This window comes from Rhinoderma darwinii, chromosome 2 (assembly GCF_050947455.1).
Source record: "Rhinoderma darwinii isolate aRhiDar2 chromosome 2, aRhiDar2.hap1, whole genome shotgun sequence".
Taxonomy (NCBI): domain Eukaryota; kingdom Metazoa; phylum Chordata; class Amphibia; order Anura; family Rhinodermatidae; genus Rhinoderma; species Rhinoderma darwinii.
This window is the reverse complement of record NC_134688.1, coordinates 120,677,075-120,701,107: the sequence shown is the minus strand read 5'-3', so window position 1 is coordinate 120,701,107 and position 24,033 is coordinate 120,677,075. Positions and strand designations below refer to the sequence as shown.

Below are 24,033 nucleotides of genomic sequence, written 5' to 3'. Positions count from 1 at the left end.
CGCTCCTCAAACATAATTTCCCCTTCTCCTGGCCTGCTAGGGGCATAACATATTTGGGTACGTGCATTAGCTCTGATCTCTCCCAACTGTTCCCCAATAACTTTATCCCTTTATTAGCCAAATTTCGCACAGACCTGGCCTCCTGGAACTCTTGGAATAAAAAGGAATTCTCTTGGTTTGGCCGTATTAATATCATTAAAATGTAATTTCTCCCCAGACTGCTGTACCTCCTGCAGACTATCCCTATCTCCATCCCATCCTCTTATTGGCTACATATCCAACAATGCTTCGGTTCCTTCATATGGCCAGTGGGTCGTCCCCGTTTGAGTAAGACGATTCTTACCCGCTCCAGGGGTGCTGGTGGGGTTGGTCTGCCGGATTGTCGCCTTTACTATTTAGCGTCCACTCATGCTCGTGTCCTAGACTTTTTCCACAATCATGACTCTAAACTCTGGGTCCGTTTAGCCCAACAGTTGTGTGCTCGTACCATTTCAACTTTGCCTTGGACCCTGCCTGGGAATAGACCAACTTCTGCCTCTTTTGTAGTTTTCCATACCCTCTTGGCATTACGGTCCTCTGGGAAGTCGGGCTCACTAGTTGACCCATTGGGTCCTTTGACTCCCGTCACTGACAACCCCGCTTTTCCGGCCGGGGAGGCGCGTCTCTCCTTCCTGGGTAGGTCTTCCACCAACCCCATCTATTTCTCTCAGGTTCTCTCTGATGTATCTCTGCTCCCATTGGCCACGATCTGCCCAGATGATACACCGTAGCCCCGTCATATATTTGCATACTCCCAGTTACAGCATTTTTACAGTGTCACTAAGCGTAGGGCTCATCTTCACCGGCCGCTTACTGATTATGAGAGGTTGTGCGTTTCCACTCGGTCCCCTGAGCACGCCATCTCCACACTCTATAAACTTCTCCTATCCCAGCGATCCCCTCATCTCCCATCCTTCTGTAGGGCCTGGGAGACAGAATTGGGCGCAACCTTTTCTGATGCTCAATGGAGACGGTGTTTCTCCCTTTCCCAGAAGGCCTCCATAGCCATCAGAGCCCAGGAAACAAGCTACAAAATTATTTCTAGGTGGCATAGAGTTCCTGCTGCCCTGCATAGATGGTACCCGTCTGTACCTGACGAGTGTTGGCGGGGCGTCGGGGGCCTCCATGTCACACATTTGGTGGAGTTGCTCTAATTTGCAAAGTTTTTGGGAGGTGGTTCTTAAAATTATAGTGGAAGTGACGGGGGTTTCGGTCCCTAACTCCCCTGAGGCGGTCTTTTTATTTATGTTCCCTATGCCGCTTACCATTTACAAATGTTCCTTAATTAGACATCTCCTCCAAGCCGCCAAATCAGTTATCCCTCGTAAGTGGAAAACAGAGGTCCCTCCGCTGCTGGATGAGTGGTTCCAGGAGGTCGCTTTGATACAGTGCATGGAACACCTTCTGGCTCATTCCCCAGCCACTTCTATACGGTACAAGGATACCTGGTCTCACTGGCTAACGTTTCTCTCTTCTCCCACCTATCACAATGCAGTGGCCTGAGAAAAACATCATTTCCCAGGAGATTTCATGACTGTGGGGACTACAGGCCGGTGTATTAGGTTTTATTCGCTCTACCATCATCTCTGACAGGCGCATGGCTGCTTCTCATTTTATCTAGGATGTTCAGGTGCTGGAGTCCAGGTTCACCACAACCTCCCTTTCTTTTCCTTGCCCGTCTTTGTTTTCCATTCTATCTTTTCCTTCCCTCATTGTGTCTATTGTGAGTGGTCCTTGCTTACTGGGATTGTGCATACATGTACTTATCATTGCATTTTAGGATGTCTGGGGGGTTGGATTGGTGGTATTTTCGTTTTGTTTTTTTTTTGTTACAATGCTCATTTCCTTTCAGCTTCCTCAGATTGCTGTGGTTATATTCTGCGCTTGACAAGGCTTGTGATGTTCACTCTCCTGTTTGGGCTGCGCCCTTCTTGTCATGTTCTTTTTATTATGGGGACACATTTTTCCCGATTGTGTGTGTGTATTTCTTTGTATAAAATCAAGAAAAATTTTGAATATGAAAAATAAATATTTTTGTTTACATTATATTAAATTCAAAATAATCATGACACCTTCCCTTTAACTCCTTAATGACCGGGCATGTTTGTACCTTAATGACCAAGCCAGATTTGTCAAATCTGGTATGTCTGACTTTATCAGCGAATAACTGTGTGAAAGTTTTGAATATCCAAGTAATTCTGACATTGTTTTTTCGTCACATGTTGTACTTTATTTTAGTGGTAAAAGTAGACTGATACGATTTGCGGAAATTAATTAAAAAATAGAGAAATTGAAGAAATTTTGTAAAAATTATCATTTTTCCCTATTTTTAACTGCAATATGTCACATATGTACACACATACTGTACAATTTTTTTAATTAAATATATATTTCCATCTCTTTACTCTATTTTGGCAGCACTTTTGGAAAAAAAAATTTTTTTTTGAGCAATTTGGAAGACTTACAAATTTAGTAATCATTTTATACATTTTGAAGTACATTTTGTTTTCCTGCACCAAGCCAGGTTTTCAGAGGCTCATAGGTGTCAGAATGGTGGAAACCCCCACAAGTGACACCATTTTGAAAACTACACCCCTTAAGGTATTTATTAAGGGGTGTTGTAAGTATTTTGACCCCACAGTTTTTTTGTAAGAATTCATGCAAAGCAGGCGTAAAAAAATATAATTTCACTTTTTTCATAAAAGTATCACTTTGAAGACCGATTTCTGTGTAAAGCGACCATGAGAATGAAGAAACACACCCCAAAATATATCACCCTGTTTCTCCTGTTTTCAAAAATGCCCCCATTGTGACCCTAATGCATTGCTTGGACACACGACAGGGCCCGAAAGGAAGGGAGCACCCGGAGGCTTTCAGGACTCATATTTTGCTTGAAAATGTTTTAGGCCCCACTGTACATTTGGAGAGGTTTTGAGCTACCAGAGCGATAGAATCTCCCCATAAACTACCCCATTTAGAAAACTAGACCCCTTAAGGTATTTATCTAGGGGTGTAGTGCGTACTTTGACCCCACAGTTTTTTGCTAAATTTAATGCATAGCAGGTGAAAAAAAAACAAAAAACACTTTTTTCATAAAAGTATCACTTTGAAGACCGATTTCTGTGTAAAGCGACCATGAGAATGAAGAAACACACCCCAAAATATATCACCCTGTTTCTCCTGTTTTCAAAAATGCCCCCATTGTGACCCTAATGCATTGCTTGGACACACTACAGGGCCCGAAAGGGAGGGAGCACCCGGAGGCTTTCAGGACTCATATTTTGCTTGAAAATGTTTTAGGCCCCACTGTACATTTGGAGAGGCTTTGAGCTGCCAGAACGATAGAAACTCCCCATAAACGACCCCATTTAGAAAACTAGACCCCATAAGGTATTTATTTAGGGGTATAGTAAGTATTTTGACCCCACAGTTTTTTGCTAAATTTAATGCATATCAGGTGAAAAAAAAAAACATTTCACTTTTTTCATAAAAGTATTTGTTTGAAGACCGATTTCTTTGTAAAGCGAACATGAAAATGAAGAAACACACCCCAAAATCTATCACCCTCTTTCTCCTGTTTTCAAAAATACCCACATAGTGGCCCTAATGCGTTGTTTGGACACACGGCAGGGCCCCAAAGGAAGGGAGCACCCGGAGGCTTTCAGGACTCATATTTTGCTTGAAAATGTTTTAGGCCCCACTGTACATTTGGAGAAGCTTTGAGCTGCCAGAACGATAGAAACTCCCCATAAACGACCCCATTTCTAAAACTAGACCCCTTAAGGTATTTATCTAGGTGTATAGTTAGCATTTTGACCATATAGGTTTTTCGCTAAATATATTGGAATTAGTCTGTAAAAATTAAAATGTACTTTTTTTCTGAAGCAACATATACATTTTTATTATTTACAAGGAATAACGAAGAAAATGCACCCCAACATTTGTAAAGCAATGTCTCCCGATTACGACAATACCCCATATGTGGTAATAAACTGCTGTTTGGACCCACAGCAGGGCTCAGAAGGGAAGGAGCGCCATTTGGATTTATGATTTTGCTGGAATGGTTTTCATTGCCATGTCGCATTTGCAATGCACTGGAGGGACCAAAACAGTGGAAACCCCCCAAAAGTGACCCCATTTTGGAATAACCTTCAAGGAATTTTTCTAGGGGTATAGTGAGCATTTACACCCCACGGGTCTTTTGCAGAGTTTATTAGAATTAGGGCGCGAAAATTAATATCAAATTTTTTTCCACTAAAATGTTGCATTTTCTCATTTTCACAAGGGTTAAAGAAGGAAAAAAAACAACCATTTTTTATAAAGCAATTTCTCCCGAGTACAGAAATACCCCACATGTGGTCATACGTTTTTTCATTAGAAATGAATTAACCCTTTCAGGACTGATCCATTTTTTGCTTTCTTAGTTTAGATTTTCACTCCCTGCTTTCCAAGAGCCATAACTTTTTTATTTTTCCATCAATAGAGCGGTGTGAGGGCTTATTTCTTGCGGGAGGAGCTGCAGTTTTTATTGGTACCATTTTTTGGTACATGAAAAGTGATTAAAAAGTTGTATTACATTTTTTTTTTTTAGAGCGAAGGTGACAAAAAAAAATAAAATGCGATTTTGGCGGTTTCAATTATTACATTTTTTTAAGGTGTGCACTGTGCAAATTAAATAATGGTATATTGTAATAGTTCGGACTTTTACGGACGTAGCAATACCAATTTTGTTCATTTTTTTACATTACTTTAGAAGAAAAATGCGAAAAGGTGTTTTGTTTTTTTAACTTTAAAAAAAAAAATTCTCACTACTAATAACTATAATTCTTCTACACATTTTATTAATCAATCCCCTCAGGGGACTTGATCCAGCGATCATTGGATCACTGGTACAATATACTGCAATACTAATGTATTGCAGTATATTGTTATTCTTACAGGCTTCTGTAACAGAGCGATCGCTGTACCTGTCCGTTAGTACCGAGGGGGCCTGCTGTAATACACAGCCGACACCCGCAGCGTATGGAGCGGGCTCAGTACGTGAGCCGGCTCCATACATCAACCCCCGCACCATGACAGGCAATTAAGTCATAGTACGCAAAGGGGTTAATGCACAGCGGATGGTTCAAAGTGAAAATTGCAATTTTCCACTGATATGCCATTTTAGTGCATAATATGTTGTGCCCAGTTTGTGCCACAGAAGACAAATACCTCATAAAACGTTAAGCGGGTTCTCTCGGGTATGGCGACGCCATATGTGTGGGCGCAAACTGCTGCTTGGGCACGCGGCAGGGCTCAGAAGGGAGGGACGCCATTTTGCTTTTGGAGCGCAGATTTTCCTTGGTAGTTTTTCTGTTTTGGGTTTCGCTGGTATTTCAGTTTATAATGTGGGGGGCATGTGTAAGCTGTGCATGGTACATCAGGGTATGTGTAATCTGTGCGGGGTACATCAGGGCATAATAAGAGGGTATAATAATGGGGTAAATAAATAATATTTCATAGATGTGTGGGCGGTGTCGCACTGATAAATGGTGCCCGATCTTATCCGCTTTTGGAACGCTCTGCACATTTTGCATCGCCATATTCTGAAAGCCAGAACTTTTTTATTTTTTCACCACTGGAGCTGTGTGAGGGCTTATTTGTTGCGGGACAATCTGTAGTTTTCATTGGTACCATTTTGGGGTACATGCCATTTTTTTTTTAATCACTTTTGGTTCCATTTTTTTGCAATCCTGAGCAAAAAACAGGAATTCTGACACCGTTTTTTAGGTTTTCTTTTTGCGGCGCTCACCGTACGCTATAAATGACATTTTTACTTTATTCTGCGTGTTTGTACGATTACGGCGATACCATATGTATATAGGTTTGGTCCTTTTTTTTAGCGTTTGCACAATAAAATGACTTATGTATAAACAAAAAAAATTTCTGTGTCACCATATTCAGAGAGCCATAATTTTTTTATTTTTTTGTCAAAAAAGCTGTGTAAGGGCTTGTTTTTTGCGGGACGGATAGAAGTTTTTATTGGTACTATTTTTGGGAACATGCGACTTTTTGATCACTTTTTATTCTTTATTTAGGGAGCGGTGGTGACCAAAAAAATTGTGATTCTGTCGTCGTTTTTTATTGATTTTTTTTGGGGTGTTCATCGTGCGGGGAAAATAACATTACAGTTTTATAGTTGGGGTCGTTACGAACGCGGTGATACCAAATATGTGTACTTTTTTAACGTGTTCATTTTTTTTCTATAATAAAAGTCTTATTATAGGAAAAAAAGCATTTAGTGTTTATAGAACTTATAACTTTTATTTTTACACTTTTTTAAAAACATTTTTATTACTTTTTTTAACTTTTTTTTACTTGTCCCACTAGGGGACACTTAGACTTGCAGCTTTGATCGCTGCTAGAGTACATTACACTACACACGTAGTGTAATGTACTCTAACTGTCATTGTGACGTGACTGTCACACTGACAGGAAGCAGAGGAGGAACGGCCGGAGGCTGTTCCTCCGAGGCTTCCGTGCATGGCAACCCGGAGGTCATTATCTGACCTCCGATTGCCGTGACAAGCATCGGTAGCCCCCACGATCACTTCGTGGGGGCTGCCGATGTGCTTCAAACCACTTAAATGCGGCGACGGCAATCCGTCGCCGCACTTAAGGGGTTAACTGCCGAAATCAGCGGCGATGGTCCGCTGTCCGGCGAGGCTGATGTCTCAGCTGTCGGGGACAACTGTCAGCGCGGGTCTGTCACTCTGTGTTTACACAGAGTGACAGTTTGAAATGCGGACGAAAATGCACGTCCTGGTGCGGGAACTAGCAGCCGACCAGGACGTGCATTTTCGTCCTTGGTCGTGAAAGGGTTAAAGCCATTCGATAACCTCAAGAGTCCATGCTGCTCTCCTCCTTATCAGAAACAGAGATAAGAACTATCATTCACCACAAGCAGTGTAGTGCTTATCTAATTAGGCTGGATTCACACGAGCAGGTTACGTCCGTAATGGACGGAACGTATTTCGGCCGCAAGTCCCGGACCGAACACACTGCAGGGAGCCGGGCTCCTAGCACCAGTTATGTACGACTCTAGGAGTCCCTGCCTCGCTGCGGGACAACTGTCCCGTATTGCAATCATGTTTTCAGTACGGGACAGTAGTTCCACGGAGAGGCAGGGACTCCTAGCATCGTACATAACTATGATGCTAGGATGCCCGGCTCCCTGCAGTGTGTCCAGGACTTGCGGCCGAAATACGTTCCGTCCTTTACGGACCGAACGTGCTCGTGTGACTCAAGCCTTAGACGTGCAGCTTCTGCTCTTATTGATGAAACAGAGCTTTTCTAGAATGATGTGCAGAGACCTACACATTTGAACACCAGGAGGTGCTATTACAAGCAGATAATTGCCATATTTCTGTGAGGAAAATTTTTGTTTAATAACACTACTTTACTACATTACTCTAAAATCTATATTGAGTTTATATATTTCCATTGATGGCACAGCCCCTTTAATGATTATGTACTCTTGAGCACAAAGTACAATAGGTTAAAGGAACACGCCAGTGTTTTTTTTTTTTTGTTTGTTTTTTATAGTGGCCCCCATTTAGGAAGTACACTAGGTAAAAGACAGGACAGGTCATCCTTTTACCGGGCACTTTCTGCCAAACAATAGGCTTCGCTCCCGGGCCACCGTTATGTCATGTGACCGGAAGTCACTTTTACTAAGCATTCCTATTTGATGCTCAATGTGAGTCTCATAGGAATGCATATAGAAAGATTTCCGGTTGCTGTCACGTGACATAATGGTGGCCAGGATCGGAAGAGATGGTTTGGCAGCAAAGCACCCGGTAAGAGGATGGCCTGCGCTAACTTTTACCGGGTGTACTTTCCAAAAAGGGGTCATAAGAAAATTTCACTGGAGTCTTCCTTTCTACCATAAGCAAGTGCCAGAGTTTTGTAAGCAAACAGTCCATATTGCATCCGTATTCACAGATCTGCAAAAAATAAAAAAAACAGCAGGCAAGAGATGACATCAACAGCTTGTCCCAACCCAAAAAAGGTCACATGATCTCTCTGGTGCCATTTTCTCTTGCTTTTTTTTTTGACGTTTCCAGCAGGCTCTTCTGTGTGGTGTAGGCCTTAGAACTTTGCTGAATTCTCCATCGCATAGCAACTTATCGCCAAATCACAGACACCGTATGGACAGCACACGGATGGGATCCATGTGCCATCCATGATTTTCACCGCGCCATAGACTTGAATGGGCGAGGCCCAGCACCAAACACAGACAGAAATAGGACGAAGGATCTGTGAAAAACACAGTAGTGTGCATGGGGCCATAGAAATGAATGGGTCAGTGTGCATGTAGTCTAAAGTAGATGCTATTGTACGGTGACTGAAAACCTGCTGTGTACTTGAATAACATTGACCTGCACGTCGTCTTTCATATCATAATCTGCACAGGCAGAAAAAAATAATCTGAGTATTTGAGGTCATGCTGTGGATTCCCTAAGAAAATAGCACAAATTTCACCCATTGTATTGGAGTGAAATCCACAGCATAACCCACTTTTAGGCCGGATTCACACGGTGTGCTTTTTGCGCGCGCAAAAAAATGGCGTTTTGCACGCACAAAAGGTACTTAATAGCTCCGTGTGTCAGCCCCGTATGATGCGTGGCTGCGTGATTTTCGCGCAGTCGCCATCATTATGACACTCCATTTGGATGTTTGAATGAAAACAGAAAAGCACCACATGCTTTTCTGTTTACATAGTTTTACAGCTGTTGCGCGAATCACGCGCGTCCCACGGATTGACTTCAATGGGTGCGTGATGCGCGAAATACGGACATGTGAGTTTTTCGCAGCGGACTCACGCTGCGTAAAAATCACGCAACTGTCTGCACGGCCCCATAGACTAATATAGGTCCGTGCGACGCGCGTGAAAATCACGCGCGTTGCACGGACGTATATCCTGTTAGTCTGAATAAGCCCTTAGCTTGTTGAATTTTTTTAGGTTGATTTACCTCATATACAGCAGTTTGTACTGCAAAATATTTCGATCAATACAGAAACCGCATTTTTTTATGACAAAGCTTTATTAACATAGAAATTAAACAATTATCACAGAAGTGTCACAACAGCTTTTCTCAAGTCTTAAAAAAAAATGATTAAAATCAATATTAACATATAGATCATACAATGCAGGCTGATCTGGTCTCCATTTCTAGAAATATTTCTCTTTTACCAAATGCAAATTAAGCATTCAATGTTGCTGTCAATTATAGATAAACAGTCCAGTTAATCCTCTGAACTCTATATATGCAATACATTGAGTAGGATAACATGGCTTTCATGACACTTGATAAATATGCAGTTCATGGGTTGTGGGCAGTTATAGCCCTATTAGGTGGCAATGCTGAGCAGTAAAGGGCCTTTTACTCCGACCAACAATCAGCCGGTGCAGCGAACGCCGATCAACGAGACATCGTTGATCGGCGCTCGTTTGCTCCTGTCAAACGGAGCTATGGATGGGGACGAGCGGTCGTTACTCGGATCGCTCGTCCCCATACATTATCATCATGTCGGCAGCGCATCTCCCCGTTTACACAGGGAGATGTGCTGCCGACAACAATAACATTTCTCTTTTTTAAAATGATACGATCAGAAGATGATCAGAAGAAGTGTTTGCTCGTTCATCTGCCAATCGCTGCCCTGTTTACACAGGGTAATTATCGGCTTGGAGCGTTATATGAACTCTCGCCTGCACGATAATCGGCCAGTGTAAAAGCCCCCTTAAGGGTAGAGAATACTAAACTAATATATAGGACCCTAAAATAGAAAGAATTTAATATTCAAAGCAAATCCACTGTCCTATGAGAAATACAAACCCTCTGTGCACTTGAGTTTGTTCTGGAGCATCAGTACAAAATTATGTATTTACTGTTCTGCGCTACCTACACCTAACCACTGGATATACCCTTATAATATTAGAGAATGCCTGGCCTGCTCCACAGTGAGGAGTTTACCCATCTGCATGTGAGCTACGTCCACCAGCAAACACTTTACACATGTAGTATGCTCATTCCAGCCCAATTGTAAAACAGCCAGAGCTGGTTTCCTCAGAGATGGCCAGCAGGACCAACAAGCTTCATTATGAAATGAACATGTAAACCGGTGACAGATCCTCTGTAAGCTAGCCATCCACACACTGAGATGTTGGCAAGAACTATTCCAAAACAACAAAGTCCAAAAACAGCAAGGATCTGATCCGTGTGCAATATAAAATACTGCAGGTTGTAAGGACTGCACAATTACTCCTCATATGCAGTCCGGTCTGTGTAGTTATAATAGTCCAGAAAACCAGACCATATATTGCTGCTTTTCACTATAGGAAGCGTTTTCTTCTGACCTTTTTTTCTACAATGTAGATATATAGGGTTTGTGAATGTAACTTTTCAGAGATGTGGTTAGGCTGGTCATATAATTCCAAGTTTGTAATCTATAAACTGATCCTATGGACAATAAATGCATAATACATTACTGCCATATGTTTGCTCTTTATTATGCTAAATATTTAATGAAAGCAGATACTCTGGTCTGCATGTACCATTGTTGGTAACTAATTATTGTGCGAGATGTAGCTGGTTAAAACAATGGACTAGAACTACGTTAGGTTCTTGCATTGAAGACTTTGCCAAAGGCCTAATGCACTCAAGCATATTTTGGATCCAGTAGGAATACAGCGTCCATATTTGGGATCTGTGTATTCCACCATGGTGGTAAACACATGTGAAGTCCACATTTAAAGAGGCTCTGTCACCAGATTTTGCAACCCCTATCTGCTATTGCAGCAGATCGGCGCTGCAATGTAGATAAGAGTAACGTTTTTATTTTTAAAAAACGAGCATTTTTGGCCAAGTTATGACCATTTTTGTATTTATGCAAATGAGGCTTGCTAAAGTCCAACTGGGCGTGTTTAAAGTAAAAGTCCAACTGGGCGTGTATTATGTGCGTACATCTGGGCGTGTTTACTTCTTTTACTAGCTGGGCGTTTTGACGAGAAGTATCATCCACTTCTCTTCAGAACGCCCAGCTTCTGGCAGTGCAGACACAGCGTGTTCTCGAGAGATCACGCTGTGTCGTCACTCACTTCCTGCCCCAGGTCCTGCATCGTGTCGGACGAGCGAGGACACATCGGCACCAGAGGCTACAGATGATTCTGCAGCAGCATCGGCGTTTGCAGGTAAGTCGATGTAGCTACTTACCTGCAAACGCTGATGCAGAATCAACTGTAGCCTCTGGTGCCGATGTGGCCGACACGATGCAGGACCTGGGGCAGGAAGTGAGTGACGTCACAGCGTGATCTCTCGAGAACACGCTGTGTGTCTGCACTGCCAGAAGCTGAGTGTTAACGAACAGAAGTGGATGATGCTGATTCGTCAGCATCATACACTCCCATTCCTAACGCCCAGCTAGTAAAAGAAGTAAAAACGCCCCGATGTACACACACAATACACGCCCAGTTGTACTTTTACTGTAAACACGCCCAGTTGTACTTTTGCAAGCCTCATTTGCATAATACAAAAATGGTCATAACTTGGCCAAAAATGCTCGTTTTTTTAAATAAAAACGTTACTGTAATCTACATTGCAGCGCCGATCTGCTGCAATAGCAGATAGGGGTTGCAAAATCTGGTGACAGAGCCTCTTTAAGAAGAAATATATAAAAATCACAGCATGTTTCATCGCTTGCCGTATATTGAATTCAGTGGCCTTTTACATAGGCCAACGATATGAACTCTAGTTTGCCCTAGGACCGTTTGTTCCCGTTCATTGCCCTGTTCAAAGATGAACAAGCGCTTGTTCATTCATCAGCTGATTGCATCGTTTTTGCAGCAAGAAATATCATTGTAGGCAACACATCTCTCTGTGTAAACAATGTGCTGCCGACATGATAGAAATGTATGAGGACGAACGATCGAAGTAACAATTGCTCGTCCCCAGATATACCGCCTTGTGGAAGGATCAAACGAGCGCTAAGCGACAATCTGTCTCGTTGATCGGCGCTCATTTACTCGGGCCGGGTAGGAGAGCCCTAACATCAGTGAGGAATTTAATTACACCAAAAGGCCACACTTATCTCTTTATTTACATAAAGAGATAACAGATTGCGGAGAAAACACACGGTGAAAGCCCTGATAAGGGCTCAACAGCTACACTTCACAGTGCAGCATCATAGGACGGCTCAAGGGCAACTACGCATGAGACGTCTTACTGACTTGCATTGAGGGTAACGAAGTATTCGACAAACTTGTGACATGTCAAAAGTTTTGATTGGTGGGGGTCTGAGCACTGAGACCCCCCCCCCACCAATCGTTAAAACTAAGTGGCAGAAGCGCTAGTTTCTGTTTTACTTTTTCCGGAAATCGATGTACGGGCTCAATAGGAAGTCTTTGGGCCAGTTATCTTTTACACGGGCCAATTATCAGGCAAACGATCATTCATCTGCTGATCGTATGGTTTTAAAAAAGTTAAATATCGTTGTTGGCAGCAAACAGGGAGATGCGCTGCAGACAGGATAATAATGTATGGGGACGAGCGATTGGAGTAACGAGCGCTCGTCCCCATACAAGCTCCCTGTGACAGGAGCAAATGAGTGCCGATCAACAAGCGGTTTCGTTGATCGGCACTCGTTTACCCGGCCCACGACGGGCCGTGTGATATTAACTGATCTGAGACTAAGGCTTTATTCAGACGAACGGGAAAAACGTCCATGCAACGCGCAAGTCCGCTGAAAAAAAGTCACGACATGTCCGTTCTTTCGGCGTTTTGCACGCATCACGCACCCATTGAAGTCAATGGGTGCGTGAAAACCACGCATGCCGCACGGAAGAGCTGTCAAAAGGATGAATGTAAACAGAAAAGCACCACGTGCTTTTCTGTTTACAAACATCCAAACGGAGTGTCTTTGAGATGAGCGAACCCGGACAACCGAACCGAACTTCACCGGGTTCGGCCGAACTCGTTTTGGCCGAACCCGGCAAAAACATTTCCGCTACGCGACGTCAGGAGATAGTTTAACTCTTTCAGCACCCTGGACAGTGACTAACTGTTTCAGCACCCTGGACAGTGACTTACGATCCCAATATACATGAACGTGTAAAAAAAAAAAAAAAAAAGAAGTTCTGACTTACCGATAACTCCCGGCTTCTTCCTCCAGTCTGACCTCCCGGGATGACAATTCAGTCCAAGTGACAGCTCCAGCCAATCACAGGCCAAGCACAGGCTGCAGCGGTCACATGGACTGCCGCGTCATCCAGGGAGGTGGGGCCAGATGTCAAGAGAGGCGCGTCACCAAGGACGTGTCACCAAGGCAACAGCCGGGAGGGAAGTTCTCGTTAAGTACGAACGTCTTTTTTTTTTTTTTTTTTTTTAACAGGTTGCTCGATATGGTGATCGGAATTCACTGTCGAGGGTGCTGAAAGAGTTACTGCCGATCAGTTAACTCTTTCAGCACCCTGGACAGTGACTGACGTAGACTAGCATCATCTCTATGATGGCGGCTGCGTGAAAATCACGCAGCCGCGCATCATACACGGATGACACACGGAGCGGTCAAGTGGTTTTTGCGCGCGCAAAACGCTGCGTTTTTGCATCCGCAAAAATGCCACGTTCGTGTGAATCCAGCCTAAAGGTAGTGAGGTTGTCACAGACAACTCATTTTTCAATAGAAGCCGGCTAGCTGAGGATCCTCGCTGGAGGAAACACTATACATTTCCCTTGCACCCTTACTTGCCAACGCTCACGTGCATGAGGACGTGCATGAGGCCTTAGGACTCACTGAAGCAATTTGTATGTGAGAGAAGTACACCACCATGCAATCATCCAAGTACAGAACAATTGTTTCTGTTGCCTTGACACCTCTGCGGCTTTCAGAATGAGCAGAATACACTACATCTTGCACAATATTCTACTGGATATTTAGACTTAAAGGGAAGGTGTCATGAAATTTTTCTTTTTTATATAATATTGCTTTTAGTATGATATTAAAATAAATTTTATTTATTTGTGTTCTTGTGTTCTACTTTTTACTTCTCTATGGGGGCTGCCATTTTTTTTTTTTATCTCTGTATGTGTCGATTAACGACACATACAGAGATGGAATATGGCACATACAACCCCACAGAGAATGCGAATGAGAGCCGTTCCATTCTCTGCAGCGTACACCGTCTGTGTCGGAACGGCGCATGCGCTGCTCCCACACAGACCAAAATGAAGCTCGTTCGCAGAGCGAAATCCGGTGCCATTTTCATGTGGACCGGAAGCCGCTGCCGGACTGTAAGATGAATACTTCCAGCCGAGACTTCCGGACATATGTTCAAAGAAGCGAAGGTGCAAGGCATAGGAGCGGAGGCGGCAGGTAATTTATGCTCGTGTATGTGATGTGTGTATTATGCTCGTGTATGTGATGTGTGTATTATGTTCGTGTATGTTCGTGTGATACTGTCTGCTGAGCCCTGTATCTAATCCTTCTACACTGTGCAGTCGCTCAGAAAATGGCGGCACACAGTGTAGGAGGTTTGAAGATTCAAACCTCTCCTTCTCCTGGCACTAGCCAGAATAAGGGAGGGGGGATTGTGTGAGGACACTAGAGAGAGTGTGTCTACCCCAAATTTGCAGCATAAAGCAATGAGGTTGCTTTACCACATTGACCATGCTGCAATTTTGGGAACTGCTCCCTCTAGTGCCCAGCACATGGAAATGTTATAAATCAGAATCTAATTTATATTTCCTGACTTGTGAAAAAATTATAACAATGTGTAATCACTCAAATAATAATTGTTGAACTAAAAAAAAATTAAAAAAAATTTCTAGCGACACATTGCCTTTAAATGAAGCAGTATAAATTGAAGTCAACCAGCATCCTAAGCTGCTTATGTAAAGCTCATCTGAATTAGTCTCTAGTAGAGGTAACTGATGAAATATTTAGTGCTCCAAATTACATAGCGTATTGAGATTACTTTCTAAACTGCCAACCATCCAAAATTTAAAAAGAGTGTAAAATCATTTGCATTCTGACAATTATTAGTATTAAAAGTCTCATTCTCTATTGTCCTGAAGAGGAGGTGGTTTCACAACTGCCTGGAGGTTGTAAATGATCAGAATACATTTATTTTACAAGAAATCCAATTTTGATACATTTGTTATCTGACCAAAAAGTAATTGCTTGTATTCAGGTTCAGCTACAAAATAAGCAACATAGTCTTGCAAGATACCAGTCAGTTCTTGAAGGCACCAGATTTGCTTGCCTTATTGATAAAGATCTTTAGAAGATCATTGTCCATATTAGCAAAGGCGTCCGTCTGGGTAACCATAGTCATATGGTTTATGCAGAATCTAAAACAGAACTCTTCCAGGTCCTAGAAACAAACATCTTGTTGTAGAGACATTACTTAACATAGAGAACACAATAAGGGGTTTATCCGATGCCTACTTTTTTGGATTAAAAAAACAAGTGAATTTGCAAAAGAGTTATTAAATTATAGATTATAGGCAGTGTACAATAAATCTGCAGCAGTAACGATATAAGCATAGCAGTATTTTTGGACCAGTCTGTTCAAAGATGCCTGATGTCCAGTCATAGGAGTCAGAAGATACAAAGAAAAAAAACAAACCTGCATCGTGTAGGTGGATTTACCCTTTAATGTTACTTAAAGGAAGGGTGTCGCGAAAAAAATATTTTTTATATCAATTTGCTTTTAGTGTTTTATGAATTTTTTTTTATTTATTTCTGTGTTTGTTTTACTTTTTTTTATTTTTGCACTTTTTCTTGTCTATGGGGGCTGCCATTTTTTTTTCCCATCTCTGTATGTGTCGATTAACGACACATACAGACATTGAATACGGCACATACAGTCCCATAGAGAATGCGAACGGGACCCGTTCCATTCACTATGCTGTACGCCGTCTGTGTGGGAACGGCGCATGCGCCGCTCCCACACAGTCCAAATGGAAGGTCTTCGGCCGAGCAACGTCCGGCGCCATTTTCTTGTGGACCGGAAGCCGCGGCCGGACAGTAAGATTACTACTTCCGGTCGCGGCTTCCGGACTTGTGTTCTAATGCAAGCACTTGGAGCGGAGGGAGCAGACGGAGCGGACGGACCGGCGAAGGCAGGAGCAGGTAAGTTATTTCTGTGTATGTACGTGTTTTAGTGTGTGATTACTACTGTATGTAAACCTACTACACTGTGTATTAGCTCAAAAAATGGCGACACACAGTGTAGGAAGTTTGACCGTTCAATCCCCTCGTTTCTCCCGGCACTAGCCAGGATAAAAGAGGGGGGATTCTGAGAGCTCACTAGAGCGAGTGTGTTTTCTCAAATTTTGCAGCATAAAGCAATGTGGTTGCTTTACCACATGCCAATGCTGCAATTTTGGGAATTGCTCCATCTAGTGACCAGCATTCGGAAATGTTATAACTTAGAATCTAATTTATAATATTTCCTGACTAGTGAAAAAATTTACGAAATTAGAACAATGTTTAATCATTTATACACCAACTGTTTAACGGAAAAAAAAAATAAAAAAATTCTAGCGACACATTCCCTTTAAATCATACGGGTTACATTAAAAATGCAAATTTAAATTCCACATTTCAATTGCTTAGTAGTAAATGCATAAATGATCATTAAAAAGCAAATTTAGTTAATGGAAAAGTTTTTTTTTAAAGCATACTTATCTAACTGAAATGAGGGGCTATGACGGTACAACAATACAGTGCTACCCATTGGTAGAACTCTTATTGTCTAGGGCCCCATGCACACGACAGCAAAAAACCTCAGTTTTTGCGGACCGCAATTGCGGTCCGCAAAAACGGAGCCATTCACTTTCATTGAACACTGACACCTTTCCGTAGCACTACGGAAGGGTGTCAGTGCCGGGAATTATGGAACATGTCCGTTCTTTCGCATTTTGCGGGCCGTGCTCCCATACTTTGTATGGGGGCACGGCCCGAAAATGCGGCTGTCAGTCAGCAGCCGGCCGTGCCCGCAATCGCGGGCCGGGATTGCGGGCACGGTCGTGTGCATGGGGCCTAAGGCTGGGTTCTCACATCGCAGTTTAACCCCTTAAGGACACGGCCAATTTTGGCCTTGAGGACAGAACAATTTTTTTTATATTTCCCTCTTTGCATCCCGACGCTCAGAACCTTTTTATTTTTTGTACGACATAGTTGTATGAGACTTTGTTTTTTGCGGGACGAGTTGTACTTTATGTAGGTACCATTTTTTGGTATAAATACATTATCGTTTAATTTATATACATTTTTATTTTGGCAAAAATGCAGAAAAAAACAAATCCGCTGCAGTTTTATTATTTTATTTTTATACCATACACCGATCATAAATAATGTTATACATTTGTTGTACAGGTCGTTACGGTCGTGGCGATACCAAATATGTCTATATTATTATTTTTGGAACTATTTTTTTTTTTATTTAATATTATTATTATTTTTAAATTAATTTAACTTTTTTTTTTTAATCCCATAGAGGGATTTTTCATTTTGATTTTTTAACTGTAACGTACTGGCATATATTTATATGCCAGTACATTAGGCTGTGTACTGATGGTATTCACAGCATGTGTCAGCAAGTGGTTAAATCCTTTTTGTGCCACTAAGTGCGGCAAAATGGCACCTTTTTCCAGCAATTTTACAAAAAAAGCATGGCAAAATGGCAGGGTTTTGTTGCGATTCGTGGCAAAACTGCATTCAAACCACGACGTGAGAACCCAGCCTTAAAGTAATGTTCTAACAGAGGTTATATGAGACAACCTTAAAGAGGCTCTGTCACCACATTATAAGTGCCCTATCTCCTATATAAGGAGATTGGCGCTATAATGTAGCGCCAATACAATTGGTCAGCGTCATACACTCCTCTGTACAACACCCACTTGGTCTTAAGTAAAAGTATGCCCACTTGGGCATTAAGCAACTCATTAGCATAAATCTAAAATCGCTAATAAAGTGGTGAAAACAGATAGTTTTTTTAAAATAAAAAGCATTACTGTCACCTACATTATAGCGCCCATCTCCTTATGTAGGAGACAGGGCACTTATAATGTGGTGACAGAGCCTCTTTAAGGCCGGGTTGCCACTGGTCAAATATGCGTTGTAAAAACTGTGCAGCGTATCCGACCTGGGACCCGCAGTATATTCCTTCCGAAAAAACGCATTAATAATAAAGGCTCATTTACATATTTAGAAAAATGCTCATAACTTAAAATAATAAACGTTTTGGGACACAATTTTCACTACCATTATGAGTGTGACAGCGCCTATTAGATTAGATATGAGATAGAGCATTACTAAACTAGTGACAGAGCCTTTTAACGCCACTCTAGAAACGTGAAACCTAAATCTCATGGCCAGAGTGTATTGCACTTGGCTTCTAAGCCAGCCACTACACTTTCAGGATATAAACTTAGCAAATTTGAACTCAACTAACCCCAAACTTCAATTTGCAAAATGCCACCAACAAGAACTCCTTCAATTGGCAGCAATTCTCCAATGGCCAGGAGAAAAGCTGCAGGGACACCTCAGCAAACTCTTGCCCGATTCCAAGCTCATCAAATGAGTCATACTACTGCTCGAGCTGCTGAAACTCCTTAGCAAATTCGGGTCCGGCTTTCTCAGCAAGAGATCAGACAGGCGGCTCTCATAAGTGCAGGGACTCCTGCCCAAACCCAGGCCAGAAAACAAACTGATAGAGCACATCGTGATGTTCAGCGTGCTGATGTGTGGGCTTTCATGCAGGATGCTGCTTTCAATTATGATCCAACCATGGACTATGGCCAACATAGATTGGTTGTCATTGGCAAAATGGAAATTCCATGCGCTTTCTGTGGTGCCTTAAAGTTTCCCAAGGAGGCACCAGGTATGTGCTGCTCTGAAGGCAAGGTACAGAGAACAGACTTGCTAACTCCTCAAATCAAGAGCCATGTTATAACAACTACTTTCACACGACTTCATTTGGAGCAACTGAAGTCAGAGAGAGTGATTTCATGCCCACATTTAAAATAGAAGGGCAGATATCCCATCTCATTGGATCTCTTTTTCCAGTAGATAATCAGAAAAATGCATTTCTGCAGATCTATTTCATGGGTGATGATCAGGTAGAGGCTAATGCCCGCATTGGAAATTCCCCAGCAACCAAGCAGGAAACAATACTTAAATTACAGCAGATGCTACATCAGCATAAACCTTATGTCAATCTGATGAAGGCAGCATTTGAAAAAATATCCTCAGACAATCATAAGGTTATCAGGGCAGATAAGGCACCTCCTGGCCAGAATCCAGGCAGGTTCAATGTTTCAACCATCAGTGAAGTTGCCATGGTTTCTCGCATAGACAATTGTATGTTGCCTGCTCCAGAGTTAGATCAGGTAAAAATCTTTATGTGTCCTCTTACACGGCCCGATATGGGCAGTGTAAACAAGCGCCGATCAACAAGACAGCTCGTTGATCGGCACTCGTTTGCTCCTTTCACAAGGAACTATGATCAGTAATGTATGGGGACGGAGCTATTGTTAGTACGATAAACAAAGGGATATGTACTGCAGACAGTGATAATATTTTGTGTTGTATAAACGATTAATCAGTCGATGAATGTGCGTTTGCGCGATCATCGGCTGATCGTTGCCCTGTTTACACAGGGAAATAAATCAGGAACGAGCGCTCCTTTGCCCGATAATTGGCCCATGTAAAAGGGCTTTAACCCCTTAATGAGCAGCCTATTTTAGACCTTAATGACCAAGCTATTTTTTTTACATTTTTCGATTTTCTCATTCAAAGAGCTATAACTTCTTTATTTTTGCGTTGACATAGCTGTATAAGGTCTTGTTTTTTGCGGGACAAGTTGTAATTTTTAATAGCACCATTTTGGTGTACACAGAATTTATTGATTAACTTTTATCAACTTTTTTTTTTGGGGGGGGGATAGAAAAATAACGCAATTTCGCCACACTTTTTTGCGTCCTAAATTTACGCCGTTTACCGTGTATAACTAACATAATAACTTTATTCAGCGGGTAGTTGTGATTGCATAGATTTTGTATGTTTTACAACTTTTAAACAGCAAAATCTCTTTTTTTTTCCAAAATGATTTGTTTTTGTGTCTCCATATTTTAAGAGCCATAACTTTTTTATTTTTTCGCCAATGCAGTTGTACGAGTGTTTTGTTTTTTTGTGCGACGACTTGTTTTTAGGTACCATTTTGGAGTAGATGCGACTATTTGATCATTTTTTATCACATTTTTTTTTTTTTTTTAAGGCTGGATTCAAACAAAACAGCAATTTTTGCATTGTTTTTTATTTTATTTTTTACGACGTTCACCGTGCGGATTAAATGATGTAATAGCTTTATAGTTGGCGTCGTTATGGATGCGGCGATACCAAATATGTGTAACTTTTTTTTACTTTATTTTGTTTTTTAATAATAAAGCATTTTGTAAGGGGAAAAAGTGGGGTTTTCATTTATTTTTCTCTTCACTTTTTTACTAGTCCCACTAGAGGACTTCACTATGCGATCCTCTGATCGCATTTATAATACACTGCAATACTTTTGTATTGCAGTGTATTACTGCATGTCCGTGTAAAACGGACAGGCATCAGCTAGGCATGACCTAGCAGGCATACACTACAGGCAGACCTGGGGGCCTTTATTAGGCCCCCGGCTGCCATAGGAGACACTGGCACCTGGCGATCTTATCGCCGGTTGTCGGTGGGAGAGTGAGCTCCCTCCCGCTCTCCAAAACTACTCCGATGTGGCGCTCGCTATTGAGCGCCGCATCTGAGGGGATAAACAGGTAGGTCGATACTGATATCGATCTCGCCCCTTAGAGCAGGGATGCCCCCAGCCCTCAGCTATCTCTAGTAGCTGAGAGCAGGGAGATTTAACGTCTCCCTGCTCTGTATATTTATTATGATGCAATGACGTAAAAAGGTGCACACACAAAACAAGGGAAAACAGCTCCTGATTTTCAGAAGTTTTTTAAGCCATTCGCGTTTTTTTACGTCCGTTTTTGGAACTGTTTTTCTTTAGTCAATGAAAAACAGCTCCAAAAATGTCTCAAGAAGTAACATGCACTTCTTTCGCGGGCATCTTTTGAAAATGAGGGGTAAAAAAAACGCCCCGTCGGAACAGAACGCCGTATTTCCCCTTGAAATCAATGGCCAGATGTTTGTAGGTGTTCTGCTTTAGTTTTTCCAAGAATTTTTTGAGGCGTAAACGCCCCGAAATACGCCTGAAAACGCTACGTGTGCACATACCCTGAGAGTATGTTCACACGGCCTATTTTCTGACATTTTTCAGGCCGTAAACGCCCGAAAAATCGGAAGCAGAACGCCTCCAAACATCTGTCCATTGATCTCAATGGGAAAAACGGCGTTCTGTTCCGACGGGCCGTTTTTTTACGTGGCCGCATAAAAAAAACGGCCACGAAAAAGTGCAGGTCACTTCTTGGGACATTTTAGGAGCCGTTTTTCATTTACTCTATAGAAAACAGCTCCAAAAATGGCCGTAAAAAACGCTGTGAAAAACGCGAGTGGTTTAAAAAACGTCTGAAAATCAGGAGCTGTTTTCCCTTGAAAACAGCTCCGTTTATTCAGACGTTTTTGAGTTTGCGTGTGAACATACCCTGACAGTCACATTAAAAGTGAAAAAAAAAATTATTGTAGATTTTGTATAGATGTCTCATGTAAATATAGTTAGCACATAACGCAGATGCCTTAAAAGCTATGAACACCTTTAATATTTGTATTTAAAAAAAAAAACTGTCTTAGCGTGTTTTGTGAACTTTCGAATTACTTTTTATTCAAAATTATTTTTACTTTGAGATACAGCTGCTCTGTATCCTGTATACAGAGCAGCTGTATCTAGCTCTGAGACCTAAATCGGTCAGGTCAGCGACATTGAAGGGTTCAGTATCAGTGGGTCCTGTATCTCAAAAAGTAAACATTTTTACTAAAAAGTTGCTCAAAACACGCTGATAGACATTATTTTAAAAAAAAATACATTTTAATAATGCGTATTTTAACCCCTAAGTGAAATTTTAGCCTTAAAGTACACTTTAAGTAAAGTAGGTCTCCATGCAATTGTGGGGGCTGCTGATGCTTGTGATGGCATTCGGAGGCCAGGAAACGGCCTCCGGGTCTGCCATGTATGGAAGCCTATGAGGACCAGCCTCTGGCTGATCCCCGTAGACTTACTGTCAGAGTGACTGTGACGTCACACTGACCGTTGGAATACGTTACACTACCTAGGTAGTGTAATGTATTCTAGCAGCAATCAGAGCTGTAGGTAAAAAAAATTAAGTGTAAAAAGTAAAAAAAAAAAAGTGAATAAAAATGTATTATAAAAGTTTAAAAATGAAAGTTTTTGTTTTCCTATAATAAGTCATTATAGCGAAAAAATGAAAACATTAAAAAAAGTACACATATTTGGTATCACCGTGTTTGTAACGACCCAAACTGTGAAACTATAATTTTATTTTTTCCGCACGGTGAACGCCGCAAACAAAATAAACCGAAAACTATGTCAGAATCGCTATTTTTTGGTCACCACCCCTCTCAAGATATAGAATAAAAAGTGATCAAAAAGTCGCATTTACCCAAAAATAGTACCAATAAAAAAAAACTACAACCCGTCCCGCAAAAAACAAGACCTCCCACAGCTTTTTTGACGAAAAAAATACGAGAGTTACGGCTCAGAATAGGGTGGCTCAGAATAGGGTTTCTCAGAAAAGAAATTTTATAGAAACAATTCTATTGTGCAAACGCTGCAAAACGTAAAAAAAACTATACACATAGGGTATCGCCGTAATCGTACCAACCCGCAGAAAAAAGTAAAACTGTAAGAAATAAAGAGTTTAAAGCGCCAAAATCGCTGTTTTTTGGTCACCTTAGCTCTAAAAAAAAGATCCTGTGGGGTCAAAATGCTCACTATACCCCTAGAAAAATTCCTTGAGGTGTGTAGTTTCCAAAATAGGGTCACTTTTGGGGGGTTTCCACTGTTTTGGTCCCTCCGGGGCGTTGCAAACGCGACATGGCACGGAAAACCAATCCAGCAAAATCTGCGCTCCAAAATCCAAAAGGTGCTCCTTCCCTCCTGAGCCATGCTGTGGGGCCAAACATCAGTTTACGACCACATATGGGGTATTGCCGTAATCGGGAGAAATTGCTTTACAAATGTTGGTTTTTTTTCTCCTTTATTCCTTGTAAAAATGAAAAAATTCTATGTTTCCAAAGAAAAAAAAAAGGTGATTTTCATCTTCACAGACTAATTCCACTAAATTCTGAAAAAAAACTGTGGGGTTAAAATGCTAACTATACCCCTAGAAAAATGCCTTGAGGGGTGTGGTTTCCAAAATGGGGTCACTTTTGGGGGGTTTCGACTGTTTAGGTACCACAAGACCTCTTCAAACCGGACATGGTGCCTAAAATATATTCCTAAAAAAAGGAGGCTCCAAAATCCACTAGGTGCACCTTTCCTTCGGCAGCCGGTGTTTCAGTCCATTAGGACACTAGAGCCACATGTGGGATATTTCTAATATCTGCAGAATCTGGGCAATAAATATTGAGTTGCGTTTCTCTGGTAAACCTTCTGTGTTACAGATTTTTTTTTTATTACAAATTAATTTCGGCCAAAAAAAATGAAATTTGTAAATTTCACCTCTACTTTGCCTTAATTCCTGTGAAACGCCTAAAGGGTTAAAATACTTTCTGAATGTGGTTTTGAATACCTTGAGGGGTGCAGTTTTCAAAATGGAGTGATTTATGGGGACTTTCTAATACAGAAGGCCCTCAAAGCCACTTCAGAACTGAACTGGTCTATTTAAATTTTCTTGAAAATATGAGAAATTGCTGCTAAAGTTCTAAGCCTTGTAATGTGTAAAAATGATGCAAACAAAGTAGACATATGGGGGATGTTAACTAGTAACTATTTTG

At 41.6% G+C, this 24,033-nt stretch overlaps 1 protein-coding gene across 3 annotated transcripts in view; it reads right to left on the bottom strand.

Annotated features, from left to right (window-relative positions):
* Positions 1–15,173: 15,173 nt before the first annotated feature.
* The window catches only part of RCBTB2 (RCC1 and BTB domain containing protein 2), a 103,125-nt gene continuing 94,265 nt past the window's right edge, over positions 15,174–24,033 (bottom strand). The window contains exon 13 of one of the 3 annotated variants that reach the window (XM_075852240.1): positions 15,174–15,448. In XM_075852240.1, coding sequence (XP_075708355.1) covers positions 15,308–15,448 — 141 coding nt within the window. In that variant the 3' untranslated portion in view covers positions 15,174–15,307. The remainder of the gene's footprint in view (positions 15,449–24,033) is intronic. The other 2 variants (XM_075852243.1, XR_012881390.1) reach the window with 2 other exon arrangements.